This window comes from Dreissena polymorpha, chromosome 11, assembly GCF_020536995.1.
Source record: "Dreissena polymorpha isolate Duluth1 chromosome 11, UMN_Dpol_1.0, whole genome shotgun sequence".
Taxonomy (NCBI): domain Eukaryota; kingdom Metazoa; phylum Mollusca; class Bivalvia; order Myida; family Dreissenidae; genus Dreissena; species Dreissena polymorpha.
The window spans coordinates 56,290,972-56,315,009 of NC_068365.1; the positions used below are offsets into that span (position 1 = coordinate 56,290,972).

The following is a 24,038-nucleotide window of genomic DNA, read 5'->3' on the forward strand; positions in this document are numbered from 1 at the left end:
ACTTTGGGTCCACACATAATGCACCCTCAACCATGGTAGGATTTATACTCATTTACATACACACCTATGGTATATGTAGTTCAATGAAAAAGCTTTAAACTGTGGTTTATCTCAGAGAAATAATAAGCAGATACCAGTTTTAAGGATGACATTTCATGCAGCCAATGTGACATTTACATTCCTTATCATTCATCTCATTTGCTCCATGCATGGATGGATCAATTTCCAATGATTTAGAATTAATACTTTTTTTGTCATCAATACATGGTTTGGCTCTTTTTTCTGATGAATTCATCCAAACAATTTCTAATGTATTAAACCAATCTATAAACCTCATGGAACACATGACTGACAGCTACACATTTTCATAATTGGTTTTCACACAATAAGATTGTTTGGCAAGTTTTTTTGTTTCGTTTCCTCAAATATTACATTTGAATCATTATCCTTAATGACACAGTTTTTCCAGTGGAAAAAATATATAATGATATCCGGTTAAATCTATGACTGTAACAATCAAATTACTGAGTAAAAAAATATTATGACACATAGCAAGAGAGCTAACTGCATCTTTTGTTTATGGTAAAAATTTTTTACTATAGACCTAGCTCTGGGAAAACAGGGCTTAATGCAAGTGTGCAAAGTATTGTCACAGATAACCCTGTGCAGTCTGCACAGGCTAATCAGGGACCACACCTTCTGCATTTATTGTATTTGTTGTTTGCAGAAAGTCTCTACTTAGAAAACATCCAGTTTAGGTGGAAAGTGTCGTCCCATATTAGCCTGTGCAGACTGTACAGACTAATCTGAGAGGACACTTTTTGCATGTGCACTACGCCCAGTTGTCCCAGATTATGTGTCATATGTAAAATTTCAATAAATTCCTAAATAAACAAACTCATAACAAACAAAAACTCAGCAGCAGTTTCCGCCATTAAAGATGCGTCAGACAAACTAAGGGAAGTAACTGCGATAGCCCTACAGTACCTGATACAGGCGGAGTTCTGTCCTGTAGATGTCGTCAATTAAATCTTTCTCAAAACTGCCAGAAGAACGGCTACTATTTCGACGAGACATTCGTCCTTCTGATTTAATCCATGTTACTTCTAGCGGTGTCCACAAAATATCCATAATATAGTACCAGTGATCATGGCTTCCCCTTGTTGCTATCCTTCATTTATCACTACTTCACATTTTATGTAAAATATTCATGCTTATTATCATAACTGTTAAGTATTGTGACTATTCTTTCATTTTCACTTCCTGTACGAAAACAAACCAAGCACATGAGACTAAAGTACTTGCAGTTGTGGGCTAGCCTGCTACGTACACAAACTGTTCACAACATATCCCAACTGTTGCCACCGATATCATTCCGATCTTTTTTGCTAATATACTCATATTTTAAAACATTTTCAACCTACATCTGAGATGCAATTAGTCTAATTATGTTCTGGTTATGGTAGGTATGTATCCATTCATGACAAAAACTGTATCCTTTAATAATAATGTATCTGTTCAAAATGAATATAAAGTTTCCAATTATACAGTTATTTCTGTATACACATTAACAATAAAATACTGAATGTCATCAACATCCCTTTTTTGTGTTCAATATGGTATATGTTCAATTATATTAAACAGTAAATAATATTATCATACATGTTTGTGATATTAGAAACATGGAATATGACATAATTATACAGGCAAAGTATACTAATATCTAAATTAAATGCAAAAAATGAACTGTTTATGTCACTAAGAGAGCACAAATTCAACACTTGATATGATAAAACATATTTAATATGTTTAACAAGAAGAACTCATGTTGTACACCAATTTATCACAATGATTTAAGTAAATTTTCTTAAATAAATTATTTTCAACACTTGTCACATTCAATGAAGAATTTATACTTAAAAAATAAACTTTCTTATCCAAAACAGACTATTCAGAATTAATTTAAATACTTTCAATCCTGTTATGTTTCGCTTGACCTAAACATTTATCATGTCTTGTCTATTATCTGTTTACAAGCCATATTGCAGCAATAAAATCAACATTGGGCCCACAGATTTTTGTTTACATTACTGTAACTAAATAACTGCTATGTAAATGACTACAATAAAACTTAAACACTTTGTTTCCTTAGAAAATACTAATGTTATTTCAAAGTTGTAATGAGTCTAATGTATCATAACAACATAATTATTCATATGTATCTGTCACAATTTATTGCTTATAGATGGAAACAAGTTTTGGTTAAGCTTAACACTTAAATTGTTTAAATAAAATACACTGTCACAAATAGCATCATGGCCTAACCTGACCGAAAGCTGTTTTACTACACAATTTATTTTAGCTTGAGCAATTATGAATTAAATACCTGTACCATGACCAAAGTATTTTTCACGACCTTACAAAATAACGGGAGTTGAACTTTAAACCTGTATACTTTATTTGCACAATTTTTCATTATGAAATATTACATAAGAGCATACATCACACTTGCAACTGTATACAATAGTAGATCAAAGATAGGCTATAATACATGTACTTATGAACTGAGCTGAATTGGCAAACATATCAATGTTACCAATAATTATTATCATTATTATTATGACGAATCTGAGCAAAACCCTTGAACCCAAATTACAGGTGTATTGGTTTTGATCCCCCAAAAAGTACACATTTGTGTTCCTTTTGAAACATCTTTATGGCAGATATTGATATAGTCACCCTTTTGAATTCACTTAGTATGGTGTCTGACACTCAAAAGTGTTTTCTCATATAATATGGATGCACATATTTGTTAGCAATGTAAAATAAGTTACCATAGCAATGGTATTGTAGCACTGATAAGATATTCTTTTTTTAATATTAACTTCATATACTCCTAAAGAAAACTTTCTAGACACCAGTGTGGATATGCTGCACAGAGTTAACTCCCATTGTCTCTGAACTGTATAGTAATCATTTGCTACAAACATAAATGTAAAAATCCATGTCACAAAATTACACAAGAATATTACTAAACATTAACTCAACGAAATGATCATGCATCACTGAAATGAAACCGATCTATGAAAATATTATAAAATTCACTACATGAAAATTACTATGAATTATTTATACAGTCAATAATACCTGGCTTTATTTAAAAGTGTGTGCATAATAAATTAAATATCTGTCATAACCAGTACATAACAAATGTTATCAAACAACAAATAAAATGGAATTTACAAAAATAATAATACAATTAATATTGTATAATTAGTAAAAATGTAACAAGAGGGCCTGAAAGGCCCAAAGTCGCTCACCTGAGATTACAAGATATTATTGAGACAAATCTCCTGACCAAGTTTCATGAAGATCGGAAAATAAATGTGGCCTCAAGAGTGTTAACAAGGTTTTACTATAGCCATATAAGGAAAAATGCCCCGCCCCCTGGTGGCCATGTTTTTCAACCAACCAGCATCATTTTCTAACTCATCCAAGATATTATTTGGATGAATCTTCTGACCAAGTTTCATGAAGATCGGACAATAAATGTGGCCTCTAGAGAGTTAACAAGATTTTACTATAGCCATATATAGCCATAAAGAAAAATGCCCGCCCCTTGGCATCCATGTTTTTCAAGCAAACGTTACCATTTTCGAACTCATCCAAGATATCATTGAAACCAATCTTCTGACCAAATTTCATGAAGATTGGACAATAAATGTGGCCTCTAGAGTTTTAACAAGGCTTTACTATAGCCATATAAGGAAAAATGCCCCGCCCCCTGGCGGCCATGTTTTTCAACCAACCGGCATCATTTTCGAACTCGTCCAAGATATTATTGGGATGAATCTTCTGACCAAGTTTCATGAAGATCGGACAATAAATGTGGCCTCTAGAGAGTTAACAAGATTTTACTATAGCCATATATAGCCATATACGGAAAAATGCTCCGCCCCTTGGCAGCCATGTTTTTCAAGCAAACGTAACCATATTCTAACTCATCCAAGATATCATTTAGACCAATCATCTGACTACATTTTATGAAGATTGGACAATAAATGTGGCCTCTAGAGTATAAACAAGGTTTTACTATAGCCATATATATGGAAAAATGCCCCGCCCCCTGGCAGCCATGTTTTTCAACCAACCGGCATCATTTTCGATCTCTTCCAAGATATTATTGGGATGAATCTTCTGACCAAGTTTCACGAAGATCGGACAATAAATGTGGCCTCTGGAGAGTTAGCAAGATTTTACTATAGCCATTTATAGCCATATAAGGAAAAATGCCCGGCCCCTTGGCAGCCATGTTTTTCAAGCAAACGTTACCATTTTCTAACTCATCCAAGATATCATTGAGACCAATCTTCTGACCAAATTTCATGAAGATCTGAAAATAAATTTGGCCTCTAGAGTGTTAAGAAGGTTTTACAATAACCATATAAGGAAAAATGCCCCGCCCCCTGGGGGCCATGTTTTTCAACCAACCGGCATCACTTTGGAACTCGTCCAAGATATCATTGGGATGAATCTTCTGACCAAGTTTCATGAAGATCGGAAAATAAATGTGGCCTCTACAGAGTTAACAATATTTGACTATAGCCATAAATAGCCATATAAGGAAAAATGCCCCGCCCCTTGGCAGCCATGTTTTTCTAGCAAACGTTACCATTTTCGAACTCATCCAAGATATCATTGAGACCAATCTCCTGACCAAATTTCATGAAGATTGGACAATAAATGTGGCGTCTAGAGAGTAAACCAGATTTTACTATACACTGTAACTCCAATATAGTGCGTCCAATATAACGCGGGGGGTGCTTGGATCCCGTTTTTTCTCCAACCTTCCATTTCTGATTCAAATCCATGTTATGCAACTACTTTTATTTTCAGAAAATTCAAAGAAGCCGGCGATCACAGCTTGATTGCTTTATCCGTTAGTTTAACTGATTTTAATCGATTAGAGGTTAAACGACAATCGACAGCTAATTGGTGTTAATCTGTTGTGTAATGTCAATAAAGGTGTGAAAACTCACGAGTCCGTGTTTATTACATGTATTCCCTATCAGAGCGGTTCGGTGCGCTGATTTCAATAAGGTAAGTGCAAGCGTAATAATTATCAAATTAAAGTTATTTAAAACGATTACCTGTTTATGTTTTATATTTATCGTGTATTGTATTTCATTGTATAAACTATGGCTGTGTAAGTGTGTTATCGTTTATTATATGCTATACAAGCTTGATACATAAAAAGATATTTGTGTATGTTTAATGTTTCAGTACATATACGAAAAGTAAATTAAAAAATCCTGAAGATTTATTTACATGCTAACGCATTGTAATTGTTAACAGAGATTCACTTAAATTTTTGCCCGTTATCAGAAAGTCCACGGAAAGCAAGTTTTTGACATGCTGCGTATGACGCAATAAAACATTACTTTGTACATGTATTGTATTGCATTCAATCTAAATTTAAATTCTCTTGTCCAATGAAAGCTGTGTCCCACAATGCACTGTACTATTTTTCTGAAAAATGGCGTAGGCATATGAATTTGTTTACGAAATTTGTAAACATATTTCTTGTAATAAATGTTTAACATTATTTTTTTCGTAAGTGATGTTGTAATTATATTGGATTATTGGACAAATGTGCACATTAGAAAAGCGGGATATATACTGTTATCGTTCGATTCGATTTATATGCATGTATTTGCGGATGACAACACAGCATGACAATATAAATAAATAAGCTCAAAACTTATAACGCTGTCCGTTTATAACGCTGTTGCGTGGCTTGGACCCCGTCATCCGCGTTATATTGGAGTTACTGTGTAGCCATATATAGCCATATAAGGAAAAATGCCCCGCCCCTTGGCAACCATGTTTTTCAAGCAAACGTTACCATTTTCGAACTCATCCAAGATATCATTGAGACCAATCTTCTGACCAAATTTCATGAAGATTTGACAATAAATGTGAGAGTGAACAAGGCAAATGTTGACGTCGCACAACGGACAACGCACGACGGCATACATGCCATACGTCCCGATCTCGGCGGGACAGTCCCGCTTTTGGGCCCTTTGTCCCGCCGTCCCGCCATGAGACGATTTGTCCCGACATTCGTAAAAAACGATGTAAGGTCTATAGGTTCCCAATAAAATTCGCTATTCAAGCTCTGTTTCGCTAACACTTACCACCGCTAATCCCTTTATTGCCCCCAATTAACAATCCGATTCTACTTATCGTGTGTACCAGTGTTGTTTATGACACCTTATCAGCGATTTATCGGCTAATTATTGATTTCATCAGGCATTCACACCATGGTGGTCTTCAAGATAGTGGTCGCTTATTGCTATCGATAGTTGTTTTATAATGAAATTAATGTTGAAAATGTGTTTATTTTTGTATTTGTTTGAAACGGTTTACAAAACAATTGTTTTGTAAAATTAACTCTACGTCATTAATGAGTCTTTTACATTCAATGTTTAGTTCCAATATAGCGGGATAATCCGAATGTGCAATATACCAAAATCGCAACAAACAGTCCAATAAGTGATACCCATCCTGTCTTGTGTAATTGGGTGTAATTGTAATAAAAAAAAACGAGGTGCTATGCATGACAGTTTGACCCTACTCCAATTAAGCTAAAAACAACGAGGTGCTATGCATGACAGTTTGACCCTACTCCAATTAAGCCGCGACAATTTACAAGTAACAAACTGCACATGGATACATGCTTAAAAAAACATCGCAACAAACAGTAGAAGTGGTACCCATCTTGTCTTGTGTTATCGTAATAAAAACAACGTGTTGTTATTCATGACAGTTTGACACTACCCCAATACAGCGCCTGACAATTCACAATTCTGTTTAATCTGTGTATATAAGAAGAAAACAAAATATGATTATTAACATTAGAGAACATTCCCGCAACTCTCTTCACTTGCGTTTGCAGCGCTGTCAATCCCGCATTCAAACGCCGATCCAGAACGCTGTTTCAGCGCAATAAAAAAAAATCCAGAAAGAAGAAAGAGAAAATCAGGGCCATAAAACGATTGAGGCGTTGTTGCGAGTTAAAATGAACACAAAGACGGTTTGCTTTCACCAAAACCCTACCTCGGAAATGTGTACGGCCGCGCATTCCGTGTGTAACTGATGTAACTGTTCGGTAGATAGTGTACTGTAACCCGTACTTTCAGTCAACTGGATAGCCTCCCCTGCGTTAATGTTTGCCATTGAAATTAATATAATGAGTATTGTTGTCGTAATGTTCTACATTTTGTACTCTTAAAAAGATGAATATTATCTTCGTTGTTTACTATTGTCTTATTTAATAAAGCTGTTATTGTTATGTTTTAGATTTCATGCTTCATATCAGATGTTTTACGTCTTGAATAAAAGTATCAAGGGTTTTTGTTAGTACTATACTGACTATAGTAAAGGTGGAAAAATAGATCGTTTTAGGTGTCCTGCTTTTTGGTCAAATGTCCCGACAATTTTTTATGGAATGTCCCGCTTTGGACCTAAAAAATTATGGCATGTATGCACGACGGACAAAAGGCGATCACAAAAGCTCACCATGAGCACGTTGTGCTCAGGTGAGCTAAAAATGCACATTCAAGCTGAACCTTTCCGTAAAAAATATTTCAATTATTTAATTATTTACAAACTGAAAATACCTATTTGAAAAGAACTAAAATATTAATTTATCTTCATAAAAGGAATCCAAGAAACTATCCTATTTAACAAAACTTATTTCCATACCACAGAATTTATCACAACTAGACCATCCCAATATTGCAGTCTCTGCACGAATCAATTCTAGGACAAAATCTTCCGAGCAATAAACTAAAACAGTCTGAACAAGAATATTCCTAACACCACGTGAAATCAGATATGTCCTTCCGCTTTACGTCTTAATTATTCTGTTCTGTCCTCGTATGCATAGATTCCCAAAGATTCATTCATTTCATCATTTTCCAAGCATTTCCCAGCAACCATGTGACTGTCTTTCTCCTCGACAACAATTTGTCTTTTTCAAAAAAGTCTAATTATGAGGCATGAAAGTTATCAAATAGACATGTCACCCACAATTATTTTCTAGCTATCATATTTTTTTTGTAACAGGAATAGCATGGGCTTGACTGCTTAAAGAGCCTCAATTTACTGTAAAATATAATCCTAAAGTAAGCCCTGCCTGAACTCGATATACCAGCCATATTCCAGGAAACTGCAACCATAATCAGCGTGTCATTTGCCGTGGAGAGCTTGTTGAATACTAAGCATCTAAATGTCTGAATTTAGAGCATTAAAAAGGCGATGCCACTCAGTTGAAAATGGTAGTCATATTTCTTCATGTTCAGCACATTTTTGAGAACTTAATTATTTAGTCACTATAACTTATTACAAAAATATCAATGTTCATTTAGCAAATTAAACTGACTAAAAGTCAAATTTGTGAAAGTGCTTTACATTTCAATGAAACAATACACAAATTGTCTCAAATTTAACCTGTGAACTGCTTTGAAATAAAATAAAAATACTGCATCAACAATGCCAACCTCTATAATAACTATAAGATTGTTTGGTAGATTTTATGTTAAAAACAATAATACATATGTTTTTCAACAATTTGAATATTATGAATACAATAAAACATGTTCACAGGCATGGAATACATGAAATAAGTTTTCACTACACTAAAATTATTGTATTCACTAGAATTTTAACTGTGCCACAACCAAATGCTTTTTAACACATCACTTTATTCCAGTATTTTTAGGTATTGCATATTTAATTCTTGCTACTTCACCTGTATGAATATATCAATATGAACTTTCTTATTCCCCCTGGATTTTCATTGACCCTAATTGCAAATATAATGTAAACCAGACATTTTGTATGAACACCTGGAATAAAGAATCAGGCCAATATCATGAGTGCTGGATGGAAAATCATATTGCTCAGAAAAAATAGATTACCAAAGGAAACAATTGCACTTGTGTGGTTTCATGATTTCCAGGCCAAACAATGTTTCAGAGAGAAAAGAAAAGCACCAGAGCTTGAAAAATAGATGCCATGAAATGTACCAATCCAGACACCTGTTCATTGTTTTCAGAAACTCAAAGAACAGGGCACACCCAATCATTTAATATAAGTATACAGACAATATATACTGACTGATACGGAAAGCAAGTTATTAATAATAATATCATGTAAAGAGACATTCAGAGTTAGAACATAATCTTATTGATTATACGATTTCAAGCAAAACAAATACAGAATTATTTAACGCATTCCAATAATTGAGATAAAGCACAACAGGTTTACTTAATTATAGTGTTTTCGTTAAATAACTATGTTTCACCATATTAAATAGTATGTACAAAACCTTTTTCATACAATGTCCCTGAGGTCTGCCAAATAAAGATACAAGTGATAATAACATCAAGCAAGAAAAAATACATTTTAATGAATACATCAAAGTTCAAATATTTTATTGATGAGACAGAGAAATATATATATATATATATATATATATATATATATATATATATAGTTGGTAGCATATGTTTTCTCAATTTCGTACGGACTATATATGCAAATGTATGGAGCTGCATCGAAACATGTTTATGTTGAAATAACCAATTACATCATATTGTATTTGCGTACACTTTTTAACAATTAATATCCCCAGCTTATTGTCCTCACTTCATCCCCCACCCACAGAAACCTGTCATAACATATGCACTTAAATATTAAAATGACTATAGTAGTATAATGCTTCCTTTCGTATTTTCATCACCAAAGGCACAATTTTACATTTGCTTCATCCATGAACAAACAGTCCCCAATCCATCATGTACACACAATTCTTTTTAAACATACATCCTTTTTTCAAATTCTCACAGCAGGATCCCACAATTCAATGTAAGTTTCATTCAATGCCCTGTCTCATTACATATGATAAATAGAACACTTGATTCTATAATGCATATACAAATCTTAACCCAATCAGTTTTTAGGCAGAAATAATTACTTTATATTTATCTAACACACTCATCTTTACAGCCTTTTTACATACACACTTGTATTCCAATTTTATTCATGTTTTTCTACAATATCTTTCTAAAATACATGGGTGCTATTTTGATTGCAAGGCCATGGGAAAAAGTTGTTCTGTTACCTGTTATATAAAGCAATACACATACGTTATACCTTAAGGCAACAGTACACACTTTATCTATCATAAATTACCTTTACATATATTATCAGTTAATGGCTTTATTTTTTTATCCTTTCAACAATTTTATGTGCAATTATGGTTTAAAGTTGGACTTCAAAGCAGCAATCTATTACAACAGCAAAATAAAGTAAATTCAGATATAAAAACAAAATCCTAATAAAATATTGGGACAACTCAAAGCCATCATGCTTGTGTACATCATGCTTATTGCTCAAGCAAATGTGGCCATCATCATAAAGATATTTGATGTTTTATAGCCATTGATTAGCAAGTGTGATTGAGAAAATATTCATTTCCATTTTTAATGGTAATTATGTCCCAAGTTTCCATTCTTACCCTTAATAAAACATCAGCATCATTAAAACACACCAACAAACTCCACTCATGTGCATAATTCTAAGACCCAGGGGAAAATTAAACATGCAAATCACTCTATGCTGCCTATTTTGGAATACAAGAAGTAAGAAAGAAGTTCAATGATGCTGATCATCAACAGTGCATGAAAAAAAACACATATTTAATCTGCCTTGAACACCCATAGAGTATCAATTTCAGTTAGTCCAAATATTCAAAACAGTGTCATCTACTACTTCATTCAAAATGTCTCATGCAAAAAAGTGATGTCAAAAGACTTTAAATCGCCACCAAGATTTTAAAGAAAATTGTAAATCCTAAGTAAACCTTAATAAACATAGAGTACAAAAGCAGGGAAAACAAATTTTGTCTAGTGTTCTATTTATTTTTCCAAGATGATTGAAACTGATCTGGCTTTGAAGTCCTTTCAAAGGTCTTTGGACAGATTTAAAACATTAAACAACTGCAGTTCCAAAGTGTAAGGTTAAAAACGTGTACCAAAAATTTCAAAGGTTTCAAATTTAGACCAATATCACAATGAACAGAGCACCAAAATTCTACAAGTACTGTATAATCCTCCAATACAACACCTGTATACCACTAACTCTTTCAGTGCGGGAACCGAATTTTGAAGGCCTTTGCAAACAGTTTGGATCCAGATGAGACGCCACAGAACGTGGCGTCTCATCTGGATCCAAACTGTTTGCTATTCTGATAGTATTCTTTGAAAAAAATTCGAAGAAAATGCTAATTTTAGAAATTCAGCAGACGACATTTTAGCAGACGACAAATTACCCAGCATGCAAAGGGCTAATGATGAATCATTGACTTGTTTTTGTTTTTGAAGGCCTTACAAAAGAGACCTGGAGTGAAGTAATTTCCTTGATTTTGTCCAGATCAAAGAGGCAGAGTTATACTTGAATTACAAGAGTTAAATTACCAGGGTAACAATCTGTAAGTTCTGCTACAGAGTTACTGTGGTCATTAGCCTTGATGTAACCTTGTAAACTCTTTTGGAACAACAATAAGTTATTCTTAAATTGTTATGAATGCAATAGTTCTCGAGAATTCAGAAAAAAAATACAGCACATAGCGATGCTTTTGTCATCACAAACACCAAATAATTAATTTATTATACCAATCAATTTGACTTATGAACAACCTTTTACTGTGTATGTACCTTAACTACATTTTATTTATTTTACAAACCTATTTATCTTAAACACAACTTTATACTGTTTGCATACATCTATGCGCAAGCTAGCAAACATTATATGGTTCAAAATCATATCATATTGACTATAACATAATTCCAGAATCAGAATATTGAAGAACAAGTTAAAAACTTCACATTTGAAAGTCAAATTCAGTGAAATCATACAAGTTCAGAAAATAAAGTAGCAAATTATATTCAATAAGTATGCAAGCGTCATTTCAGTGCACTCAGTAATGTCTGTCTTTACTAAGGATTCACACACATTTATATGTTGTGATAATATTGTCTCATCCTAACTGGCAGTTTGGAGAAAACTTAAGTTGCTCCAGATTTGATATGTAAATTTATTTCTGTTTTGTGAAATTTAAATTTCAATGTGTTTTATCTGCAAATGTAAAGTATGAAGTAGTGACCTGAGTTACTCTCACAGATACATATAAATAACATACATGGCTGATTCTATCCATCGCTGATCTTAATCTTGATGGAGCTTTTATACCAGCACTCACTTGGTCTTGCATATATAAGCATATCAAATTAATCAGTCCAAAGATCACAAATGTGAACAATTTAATTTACTTGCAGACTTAGTTACAGTGTTTCATATCAATATGTTTATATGGGGTATATTTACTTCTTAGTGCATCATATTCAGGGTAGTCATTAAACAGCCCGGGTTTATCAACCTGTATAATTTTGACACATCTTTTGTTATCAGTAAAGCCACTCATCTGACCATGCCATATGACAACAAAGTACCTAAGCCTGAACTTAAGTCTCAACTTAAGATTTTTATGCTAGTATCAGTTAATAACAGAAACCGTTTGTGACAATCATAATTGAATCGACATTTCTTCATTCAAATGCAAACAAATAACAATTTTTGTTTGCATACATCATTAAATTTAATCACATCAACTGGGAGTCTAATGGAAAACATGTAGCACATCAAAGTCAACCATACAAAATCCATATCATGACACAAAAATGTCAAACATATTATCATTAAAAGACATCTGCACATGACAATTTATACAAAAAGGAAGACAACCCATGCAACAAGATTTATCTCCCTTACCCGAAACTCTCCCAAGTAGAGGCTGCAAAGCTCCTCATTTCCTATGACGTCTGCCTTGCCAGTTTCCTGCATTAGGCGGTCAAAGCTGTACTCGGTTCCCTGCATCCAAGACAGAAACTCCTCCAGGGCACCGGTAAACTGTTCCAGAGACTGCAGGCTCTTGTCTGCAGCCTTTATGTTGCTTGCAAGTCTGTGGGAAGTGTAAATAATACTGAGTCTGGCACTAGGAAAACAGGGCTTCATACATATGCGTAGTGTAGTCCCAGATAAGCCTGTTCAGAATGCACAGGCTAATGAGGAACAAACCTTTTCCGAATTAATGGTATGTTTCATTTAAAGAAACTCTCTGCTTAGAAAAAATACAGTTGAGGTGGAAAATGTTTTTCATGATTAGCCTGCGCAGACTGCACTGGCTAATCTCGGACAATACTTTAGGCAGATGCATTAAGCCCCATTTTCCCAGAGCACAACTTTACTTGTTGAGTATGATAATCTGAATTTGCCGCAAATTATATCAGCTTTTCAGATATATTTAAGAGGTAAAGTAACCTAGTCACACTCTTTCAGGGTAATAATTATGGTTAAATGATGAAACAGACTATAGGCTGAATAAGACTTAACCTTTAAATGCTGGGTTTAATCTAACCCTAACGAGAAATGGCGCGGCAGAAGCCGACGCGTATCCCCACGCCGCATGTTTGACCCAGGGGCGCACCCGGGGTTGGTAATGGGGCCATGCATAGTTGAGATTGACCGTATTGTCATAAGAGAAGTTCAGTATCAATTAGAAGTGAATCGTTGTAGAAATGACAAAATTTTAGTAAAAGGCAATTTTGGGTGGGCGTGGCCTATGTGGGCGGGGCGCCCCAGGGTTGGTAATGGGGCCATACATAGTTGAAATTGACCGTATGGTCATAAGAGAGGTTCAGTATCAATTAGAAGTGAATCGGTGTAGAAATAAAGAAATTATAGTAAAAGGCAATTTTGGGTGGGCGTGGCCTATGTGGGCGGGCGTGGCCTATGTGGGCGGGCGCCCCAGGGTTGGTAATGAGGCCATACATAGTTGAGATTGACCGTATGGTCATAAGAGAGGTTCAGTATCAATTTGAAGTAAATGGGTGTAGAAATGAAGAAATTATAGTAAAAGGCAATTTTGGGTGGGCGTGGCCTATGTGGGCGGGGCACCCCAGGGTTGGTAATGGGGCAATGCATAGTTGAGATTATCTTTCATGTCATAAGAGAGGTTCAGTATCAATTTGAAGTGAATCCGTGTAGAAATGAAGAAATTAAAGTTAAAGGCAATTTTGGGTGGGCACGGCCTATTTGGGTGGGGGGCCCCAGGGTTGATAATGGGGCCATGCATAGCTGAGATTGACCATATTGTCATAAGAGAAGTTCAGTATCAATTTGAAGTGAATTGGTGTAGAAATGAAGAAATTATAGTAAAATGCAATTTTGGGTGGGCGTGGCCTATGTGGATGGTGCGCCCCAGGGTTGGTAATGGGGCCATGCATAGTTTAGATTGACCGTATTGTCATTAGAGAGGTTCAGTATCAATTTGAAGACAATCTGTGCAGAAACGAAGAAATTATAGTAAAATAACCTTAAAAAATGAGTAAAAATCTCTGCCCAGGGGGACACCCCAACCCCCATAACTTTTGACCCAGGGGTCAGATCAAAATTCCAAATAGTGCAGGGTCGCTCATATGCTCATAGCTACCATGTGTGTAAGTTTCAAGGTTCTAGTGCTAATAGTGTAAGAGGAGATAGTGGCCAGGACGGACAGACAGACGGACAGACAGACGGCGGAGATAACCACAATATTCCCACGCTTTTCAAAAAGCGTGGGGATAATAAGCATACTGCACTCACTTGTTGAGCACAGCTGTCCACCTGTCAAATGTTTTCTGCACCTGGAGGTTGATGAGACTGGAGTCATCTGTGGGGTACCTCTCTATCAGCTGGTTAGCCAGCTCCTTCAACCGGTCTGCCCTCTGCTGCCAGTCAGACACTTCCACCTCCAGGGTCTGTGGGCGAATGACATAAACAACATTGAACAGGGGTTGTATGTGCAACAGATCTTATGACAACAAATGACATTACAACATTGTACAACGGTTGTATTTGCAAAAGGTCTATTAACAACCAACTAGATTACAATATTGTACAGGGATTGTATTCTCAAAGATCTAAATATATATTTCCTTATTGTGTCCTTAATTAAGGAAATGGTGCATTAAGAGCAATAGCCAAAATTATGGGGAGTTGATCTGTGTACAACGTGAAATGTCAACAAGACCACATTATTGAAACGCAGAGAGACAAAGACTTTTTTCGAGATCTAAACTTCAGGGCCATTACTGACACTCAGACCTTGTTTGGAAGATCTAAACTTCAGTGATGTTATTGACACTCAAAACTCCTTTGAAAGATCTTAACTCAAGAAATGTTTAAAATGTACAAAATTTAATCTTTAAGAAAAACTGAGAAGAGTATCAAATAACAACAATCAGAGCAACAAATAGTGTTATTTCACATGTTTAATATAAAATTGAAAGCTAATCAACAGGTTAACCATTTTAAGTGTAGGGAGTACAAATAAGTGTGTCCTCACAGGGACCATCATTCTGGAAGCTGTGTTCACATGCACACACAAAAGGAAAGTTGGTATGTAACTGGCTGACACAAATAATCAAATATTCAACAATCAATTAGTTATACAAATGAAATTTTCCAGAGTTTGTTTGGTTCTTTATTAGCTGTATGCTATATTTTTCAAACATTAAATGTAACATGAAATATTTTGTTAAATATCAGAATAACTAATGGCTTGTAACTTAAAGAGAAGTTCTCTAGAAGACATGTTTTGCTTGGTACTTTTATAGCTATGTGCAATGTGATATAAATTTTCACAAGAAACAACAAGTGTTTGTATGAACAAATTAATAAGTAATGGCATTTAACTTACATCATCTATAAAATGAAGAACATGTAAAGAAAAAATGGCTACAATTAAAATACTGTTGAGCAGGCATTACCCAACTATGTGGCTTGAATTCAAATGTTTGATCTCCTTCAAATACTTTGGCTTATGCTATCATAATTATACAAATTACAGGCATAAAACATTCTGCTTAGAGTCTTGAGCCAAGACAGAAATCAAGAATTTTAATTTACTGCACAAACTGAAGGAGTTCTTTGCATTGGAAGTAGCCTAATTAATAAATTTTATGCTTTACAAGCTGTTTCTTTGAATGAAAAAACCTAATATTTTATTTAGCATAGAAGTATAAATATATGTCTGCAAATCCAATATGACATATAGTTTATTACACATCTGCATGCTTTTGGTATGTAGATTTATACTACCAGAAGGATATATCTGGGACAAATCATTGGACAAATGAAAGCTAAATTAACATAACCAATGCGCTCAAATTGATCACATTATTATGTTTAATTGACCTTGTTTTCAAACATTTTTCACACATTCATTGCAGCTGCACCAATGTTATTTTAGTAAACTACTCTGGTCTGCTGAACTTTATTCCAGTCCAAAAATAAGAACAGAGTAACATGAAAGTGAAAGCAGCAAAAGAAACCAATATTAATTGACAGAGATCTACAATACATGACATCCATGCATGAAGGTCAGTGTCAGATAACTATTGAGAAAAAACACTGAAGTACAAGTTTAAAGATAACATCACACAAACAAGAGCACCGCATAGCATGTGCCAACCCTCCGCTGCGGGTGCAGTTTTGAATAAATGAAAGCTTGTCTGAATTTAATTAAAAAAAAATATTTTTTAGAGGTCACAGTGACCTTGACCTTTGACCTAGTGACCCAAAAAATGGATGTGGCATGTAGAACTCATCAAGGTGCATCTACATTTGAAGGTTCAAAGTTGTAGGTGGAAGCACTTTGATTTTACAGCCAAGCTGGCTATGACAATACCTCGGGTTTTCTCTGAAAAAAGCTGAGCTAAAAACACCTTGAATTGTTTGTATGTTTAAGCCTCATGACGTTCAAATTTGGGGGCATGTTCAACGAATTAAGGGCTGTGTCAGACTGATATAGTTACAGAAAAACGCCTCACCTTATTTTGTTTCTTAAGCCTTTGGGTGTTCAGATTTGCAGGCGTGTCCATTGCAAGCTCCCCTTCAACACTGGTCAGCCAGCAATCAAACTCTGCATGCATTTCCTCAAACTGCTGACACTGGGAGGCCATATTGTCCAGCTCCGACTGACGTTTCATCGCGCTTGACAATGCCTGGTCCCATTGATCCTGAAGCCTCTCGGCTGAAACATGGAGGTGTTAACCCTTTACCAATATGATACACACTTTGACAGTTTTGTAGTCGCACCTCAGAAAATCAAATTGAATTAAAGACCATTTTTTACTATATTTAAGTTTTAAAGGCTTTTTTGCCAGCAAACTGCATAAAACCTGACCAGATCGCAATGGCAGGCTTCTCTGACTTTAAACTGGTTGCATATCGCCATTTTCCCTTTGCTTCTGAGTGGGAAGGGTTAATGTGTTTTTTGCCAAATTAAGCGTTTCAACGGCCTATTTGCTTCCATAACATGTAAGTTATACCATTTAAATTGTTGTTTGGTTGTTTCTTTTCATCATTAAAAGTTTATCTGTTATACTGAGGTGTTCAGTAAACATACACACCATATCCTTGGATAATTTCTGGTTTGCTAATTCTAAACTCACAAATATAATATATGCCAGTTAATCAAAACTTTTCTGCTTGAATCAGAGAAGGCAGGCAAAATGACAGTATAAATAATTGTATTACCAATAAAAAGTTGACCACAGAAGTTATGTAGCTAGGCCAGGAATCAAACCTGCAATACTTTGAAAAGTAGTCTATCGCTGTACCATAAGAACGTGTGATACTTTGAAAAGTAGTTTATTGATGTACCAACAGAACGTGTGATACTTTGAAAAGTAGTCTATTGATGTACCAACAGAACGTGTGATACTTTGATAAGTAGTCTTTTGATGTACCAACAGAACGTGTGATACTTTGATAAGTAGTCTATCCCTGTACCAACAGAACCTGCGATACTTTAATAAGTAGTCTATTGCTGTACCAACAGAACCTGCGATACTTTAATAAGTAGTCTATTGCTGTACCAACAGAACCTGCGATACTTTTATAAAAAGTATATCCCTGTACCAAAAGAACCTGCGATACTTTGATAAGAAGTCTAACGCTGTACCAACAGAACCTGCGATACTTTGATAAGTAGTCTATCACTGTACCAACAGAACCTGCGATACTTTGATAAGTAGTCTATCCCTGTACCTAAAGCACCTGTGATACTTTAATAAGAAGTCTTACACTGTACCAACAGAACCTGCGATACTTTGATAAGAAGTCTAACGCTATATCAACAAAACCTGTGATACTTTGATAAGTAGTCCATCAATGTACCAACAGAACCTGCGATACTTTAATAAGTAGTCTATCACTGTACCAACAGAACCTGCAATACTTTGATAAGTAGTCTATTGCTGTACCAACAGAACCTGTGATACTTTGATAAGTAGTCTAACGCTGTACCAACAGAACCTGCGATACTTTGATAAGTAGTCTGTCGATGTACCAACAGAACCTGCGATACTTTGATAAGTAGTCCATCAATGTACCAACAGAACCTGCGATACTTTGATAAGTAGTCCATCAATGTACCAACAGAACCTGCGATACTTTGATAAGTAGTCCATCAATGTACCAACAGAACCTGCGATACTTTGATAAGTAGTCTAACGCTGTACCAACAGAACCTGCGATACTTTGATAAACAGTCTATCACTGTACCAACTGATCTAGCAAGCCTAGCTTTTTAATTGTTAGTATTATGATTTGATATAGCTTGACAACATTAACATGAACCTGTGAATTCTGTTTCCATAAATAACACACGTGAATTGTTTTCCTTTATTCATACTTTATTTCATTCTTTACCAGTTGAACCACATCATTAACTTCGTGGAATATTCTGTGCTCTACCGAAACCAATATATAACTAACTTATATACTTATGAAATAGTGTATTTAAATTATTCCTGCAGAAAGGTTCAACGGTCAGTGTCCGTTTTGTGTTTGCAAGCTCTTCAGTGCCACTAAATATTACTCTAAAATTGTCAAACGATTGTTTCAATTCAGATTTTTAGTCAACATACCAATAATTGCTGAGGAAAGTTATACCACACTATTGCTTCAGACTTCTTGAGTCTAAATCTATTCTATTTCTGAAGCCATAAAATGGCACCCCAACTATGGGCCCAGATTGCTTGTCAATCAGTTTCCTATATACCAGTGAAGGTCTGTGCCTATTCTTACCCAATAATGCCAAACAAGAAACCAATGAACAGTTCCATTCATCACAGGAGGGTATACACCTATGAGCTTATATTTTTAATGTTGACATATGAAACCCTACAAGTGCTACATGCATTAAAAAACATGTAGCCGACCTTCTATTAGTGTTTTTTTTAAGCAATTCTTTTCTCAACAACGTACAACACTATGGTATCTCCAAAAGGTTTAACACACAGAATCCTATCGGTTATCAGACACCAGATATCCCATATGGCAACTGTATACAAAATCCAGTAAGGTACCTCAATACAGTTTCAAACATATTGGTATTTCAATCAAGAATTCTATAATACAAGAGGGCCATGATGTCCCTGAATCGCTCACCTGACTAACCAAATACAATCTTAACTCAGTTTTCATCAAGATAAACATTCTGACCAAATTTCATAAAGATTGGATGAAAACTGTGACCTCTATTGTCTACACAAGGTTTTTCTAATATTTGACCTATTGACCTAGTTTTTGATCCAAGGTGACCCAAATACAATCCCAACCCAGCTTTCATCAAGACAAACATTCTGACCAAATTTCATGAAGATTGGATAAAAACTGTGACCTCTATTGTCTACACAAGGTTTTTCTATTATTTGACCTAGTGACCTAGTTTTTGACCCCAGATGACCCAAATACAATCCCAATCCAGATTTCATCAAGATAAACATTCTGACCAAATTTCATAAAGATTGGATGAAAACTGCGACCTCTATTGTCTATACAAGGGTTTTCAATTATTTCACCTAGTGACCTAGTTTTTGACCTAGTTTTTGACCCCAGATGACCCAAATACAATCGCAACCCAGATTTCATCAAGATAAATATTCTGACCAATTTTCTTAAAGATTGGATGAAAACTGTGACCTCTAATGTCTGAACAAACAAATTGTTAACGGTTTTTCTATTATTTGACCTTATGACCTAGTTTTTGACCTCAGATGACCTTAATACAATCCCAACCCAGATTTCATCAAGATAAACATTCTGACAAAATTTCATAAAGATTGGATGAAAAGTGCGATTTCTATTGTCTAAACAAGGTTTTTCTATTATTTGACCTAGTTTTTGACCTAGTGACCTAGTTTTTGACCCCATATGACCCAAATACATTCCCAAGCCAGATTTTAGCAAGATAAACATTCTGACCAAATATCATAAAGATTGGATGAAAACTGCGACCTCTATTGTCTACACAAGGTTTACCTATTATTTGACCTAGTTTTTTACCTAGTGACTTAGTTTTTGACCCCAGATGACCCAAATACAATCCCAAACCAGATTTCAAAAAGATAAACATTCTGACCAAATTTCATAAACATTGGATGAAAACTGTGACCTCTACTGTCTACATAAACAAATTGTTCATGATTTTTCAATTATTTGACCTAGTGACCTAGTTTTTGACCCCAGATGACCCAAATAAAATACCAACCCAGATTTTATCAAGATAAGCATTCTGACCAAATTTCATAAAGATTGGATGAAAACTGCGACCTCTATTGTCTACACAAGGTTCTTCTATTATTTGACCTATTATGTGACCTAGTTTTCGACCTAGTGACCTAGTTTTTGACCCCAGATGACCCAAATACAATCCCACCCCAGATTTTATCAAGATAAACATTCTGACCAAATTTCATAAAGATTGGATGAAAACTGTGACCTCTACTGTCTACACAAACAAATTGTGGACGCACGCACACACTCACACACAACGGATGCCGGACAGGCGGACATCACATGGTCACATAAGCTCACCATGTCACTGCGTGACAGGAGAGCTAAAAAGGTCATTTTGATTAGTGTCAAGTTCTTTCTTTCTTCGATTGCTATTTATCGCATTCCAAAGCATTGCCTCATATGGCATCCCAATGCATGGCCTCATATGACAGCCCAATGAATTGCCCTATAATGCATCCAAACAGCATAACAATGGATTTATCCACATGGCAAACAGTATCCCAGTTCATAGCCCAATATGGCATCCCAATTCATAGCCCCATATGACATGCCAATTCATAGCCCCATATGGCATGAAAAATTCATAGCCCCATATGGCATCCCAATTCATAGCCCCATATGGCATCCCCATCAATAGCCCCATATGGCATCCCAATTCATAGCCCCATATGGCATCCCAATTCATAGCCCCATATGGCATCCCAATTCATAGCCCCATATGGCATCCCAATCCATAGCCCCATATGGCATCCCCATCCATAGCCCAATATGGCATCCCAAAACATTATTCCCATCTCATCTCCCCTACCTTTCTCTGTGATGGTCTTCCTCTCTGCCTCACTGAGGGAGGGGTCTGTGATCTCTGCAGCAGACATCTGGATGTCCATCAGTCTCAACTTCCTGTCCTCCATCTCCCCTAGATAACCCTGCCACACAATCACATCTATCAGTCTAGAGATAAGTTGTTAGGATTTGTCAGAATTTATAATATCAGAATTTTTGTTAACCCTTTTCCACTAAGATGCACATTTTGACCTGCGTGCAGTCTTTTAGAAAATCCAGAAAAATTAAAGACTTTTCTTACTAGATAAGAGTTTTCAATGCTTTATGTCCAACCAAGATAATGATGAGCAGCAAAGAACATAAACCCTGAACAGACTGCAAGTTACTTGCATGCTATTCTGATTTCATCCTGGTTGAATATAGCCTTTTTACTTTGCGTCTGAGCAGGATAGGGTTTACAATTGTGTTTGAACTGATTTAAGTAAGTTTGCTTCCCCGTTCAGATTAATTGATTGTTTACACAATATATATTTAGGAAAACTTATGCATCACTTTAATCGCTAAGGCTACAATGCATGAATCATGCAGTCAACATTCTACAAATCCTTTGTCATTATAACTTTAATTTCGCTATAAGTATTAACATTAACCTATCTTTACACATGTTTTTGATAATTATGTTTGAGAATTCAGGATAAGAATTGAGTTTTGAAACTTTCTGGTATTTTAAATAATTGAGTTACACGGTGTTAAAGACACGGTTAATTATGCAATTTTCACATTATCTTTTGTTTTGCAGATTTATGTACATAATAAAAGCTTTTCTCTCACAATATTTTTTAAATATAGTTCTTTCAATTTGTTAGAATTGATAAACATTATTTTATGATGAATTATGACATTTTATCAATGGGAGAACACTGAGTTGTTTTCTTTGGTAACTGCAAGGGATGTAACTGTGATTTATTTCATATATGTGATATTAATGGCATAAGATATTAAATTCTTTGTTTAAAGAAAATTTAAAATAAAACAGGGGTTTATATGCATGGTTATGTTAACTGAATGCATGCAGGAGTGTTCTAAGGTATAATAGACTATATATCATGCAAAAAGTGCCTGATTATGAGTATAAGTTTTTGAAGTATTCTAAATAGGTGTTTATATACACCGACTCTGGGAAGGGCAGGTGTGAATGCACCTTTAACAGTGTCAGATGTTCAGCAATGTCCTTCAAGACAGCCCCAATTTCTTCAAGGTCATTTCCACTTAGTGATAGCAGAGTATTTTTGACCAAATTTTCCTGTAAGATAGTCTCACCCTTACCTGTACTGTCTACTTGTAAATGTGTGTGTGATTTATTGTTTTTAATTATAACTATAAAGACACAAAATATAAAAACATTTTAGTCATACCGCAGACAAGTTTACCCTATTTTTTTTGTATGATGTGCACTAACTGCCCGAGTTGAATAAACAGAAAAAACATGCATTTTGCATAAATATGCCTCATGCAATTTGAGGACAAATCAGCTTGCACAGTTGCACAGTCTGGCCAAGAGCAATCCTGTATGCTATAGTCATGCAAGGTTGCCGAGTCTCATTGACGGACAGCGTTGGTCTTAAACAAACTGTGTGACTGCGAAGGCTGGTTTGGAGCTATGCTGGCTGTATATTGGATAAGCCCCTTTTTCAAACTATTCAGCTTATTTGATGTGCACTAAGTCTTTCTTTTACTCTAAAAAATTATAATCACCATTGCTTATCTTACATTATATTATCTTGCATCCAATAAATAGAAAAAACAATTCTGAGCATGACTGAATGACTCACTAAGAAGTCATAATTATATTATCATGCATATTCATATAAAATCATATAAAAATGATGCACCCAATCAATGCTGAACACTTCAATGTACCTTCTGTTTGTTTGAGAGTTCCTCTATTTCCTCCATATCTCCCACTGTGACCCGCTGTGACTTCAGCATTCTTTCAAGGAGTTTCAGCCAATCACTCAACTCAGCCACTGATTGGTTGAAATCCGACCAATCAGGTTTGTCATCTGATATTAAGCTCATTTGGGCATGAATTGTGGCCTGAACTTTGGAGCCTTTTACTGAAATTACATGTAAATGCATGTGAATTGTAGTCGGTATTTAGAAAAACGTATTAGCTGCAAATGAAATGCATGGGAATTTAAGATCATATTTGGTTTAGTGTACAACAAGCTATTTTTTCATCCTTCTGCAATAGAAGAGCACCAAAATGAAGTCTAGTTGACAAAGACACGTTATCTTGACATCTTTTTACTGCAAGGTGTTACATGTGCATGTGCAAGACCATATATGTCTTACTGCACTATACATAATTATATAAAGGCCATATATCCTCAAAGACTTGATGTTACAAAAATAAACCATCTAATATGTTGTATAAACATTTCATGATCAAATAAAGAACCTTTTTCAAGTGAACATAAGGTTTGTGAAAAATGTGCATT

At 35.1% G+C, this 24,038-nt stretch overlaps 1 protein-coding gene across 1 annotated transcript in view; it reads right to left on the reverse strand.

The window, feature by feature from the left end:
* LOC127850936 (dystrophin-like) overlaps positions 1-24,038 on the reverse strand; it is a 245,613-nt gene that overhangs the window by 94,531 nt on the left and 127,044 nt on the right. The window contains exons 43-47 of the mRNA XM_052384337.1: positions 23,458-23,654; positions 21,563-21,680; positions 16,998-17,200; positions 14,770-14,924; positions 12,898-13,087 (exon numbers count right to left, since the gene is read on the reverse strand). Coding sequence (XP_052240297.1) covers positions 12,898-13,087; positions 14,770-14,924; positions 16,998-17,200; positions 21,563-21,680; positions 23,458-23,654 — 863 coding nt within the window. The remainder of the gene's footprint in view (positions 1-12,897; positions 13,088-14,769; positions 14,925-16,997; positions 17,201-21,562; positions 21,681-23,457; positions 23,655-24,038) is intronic.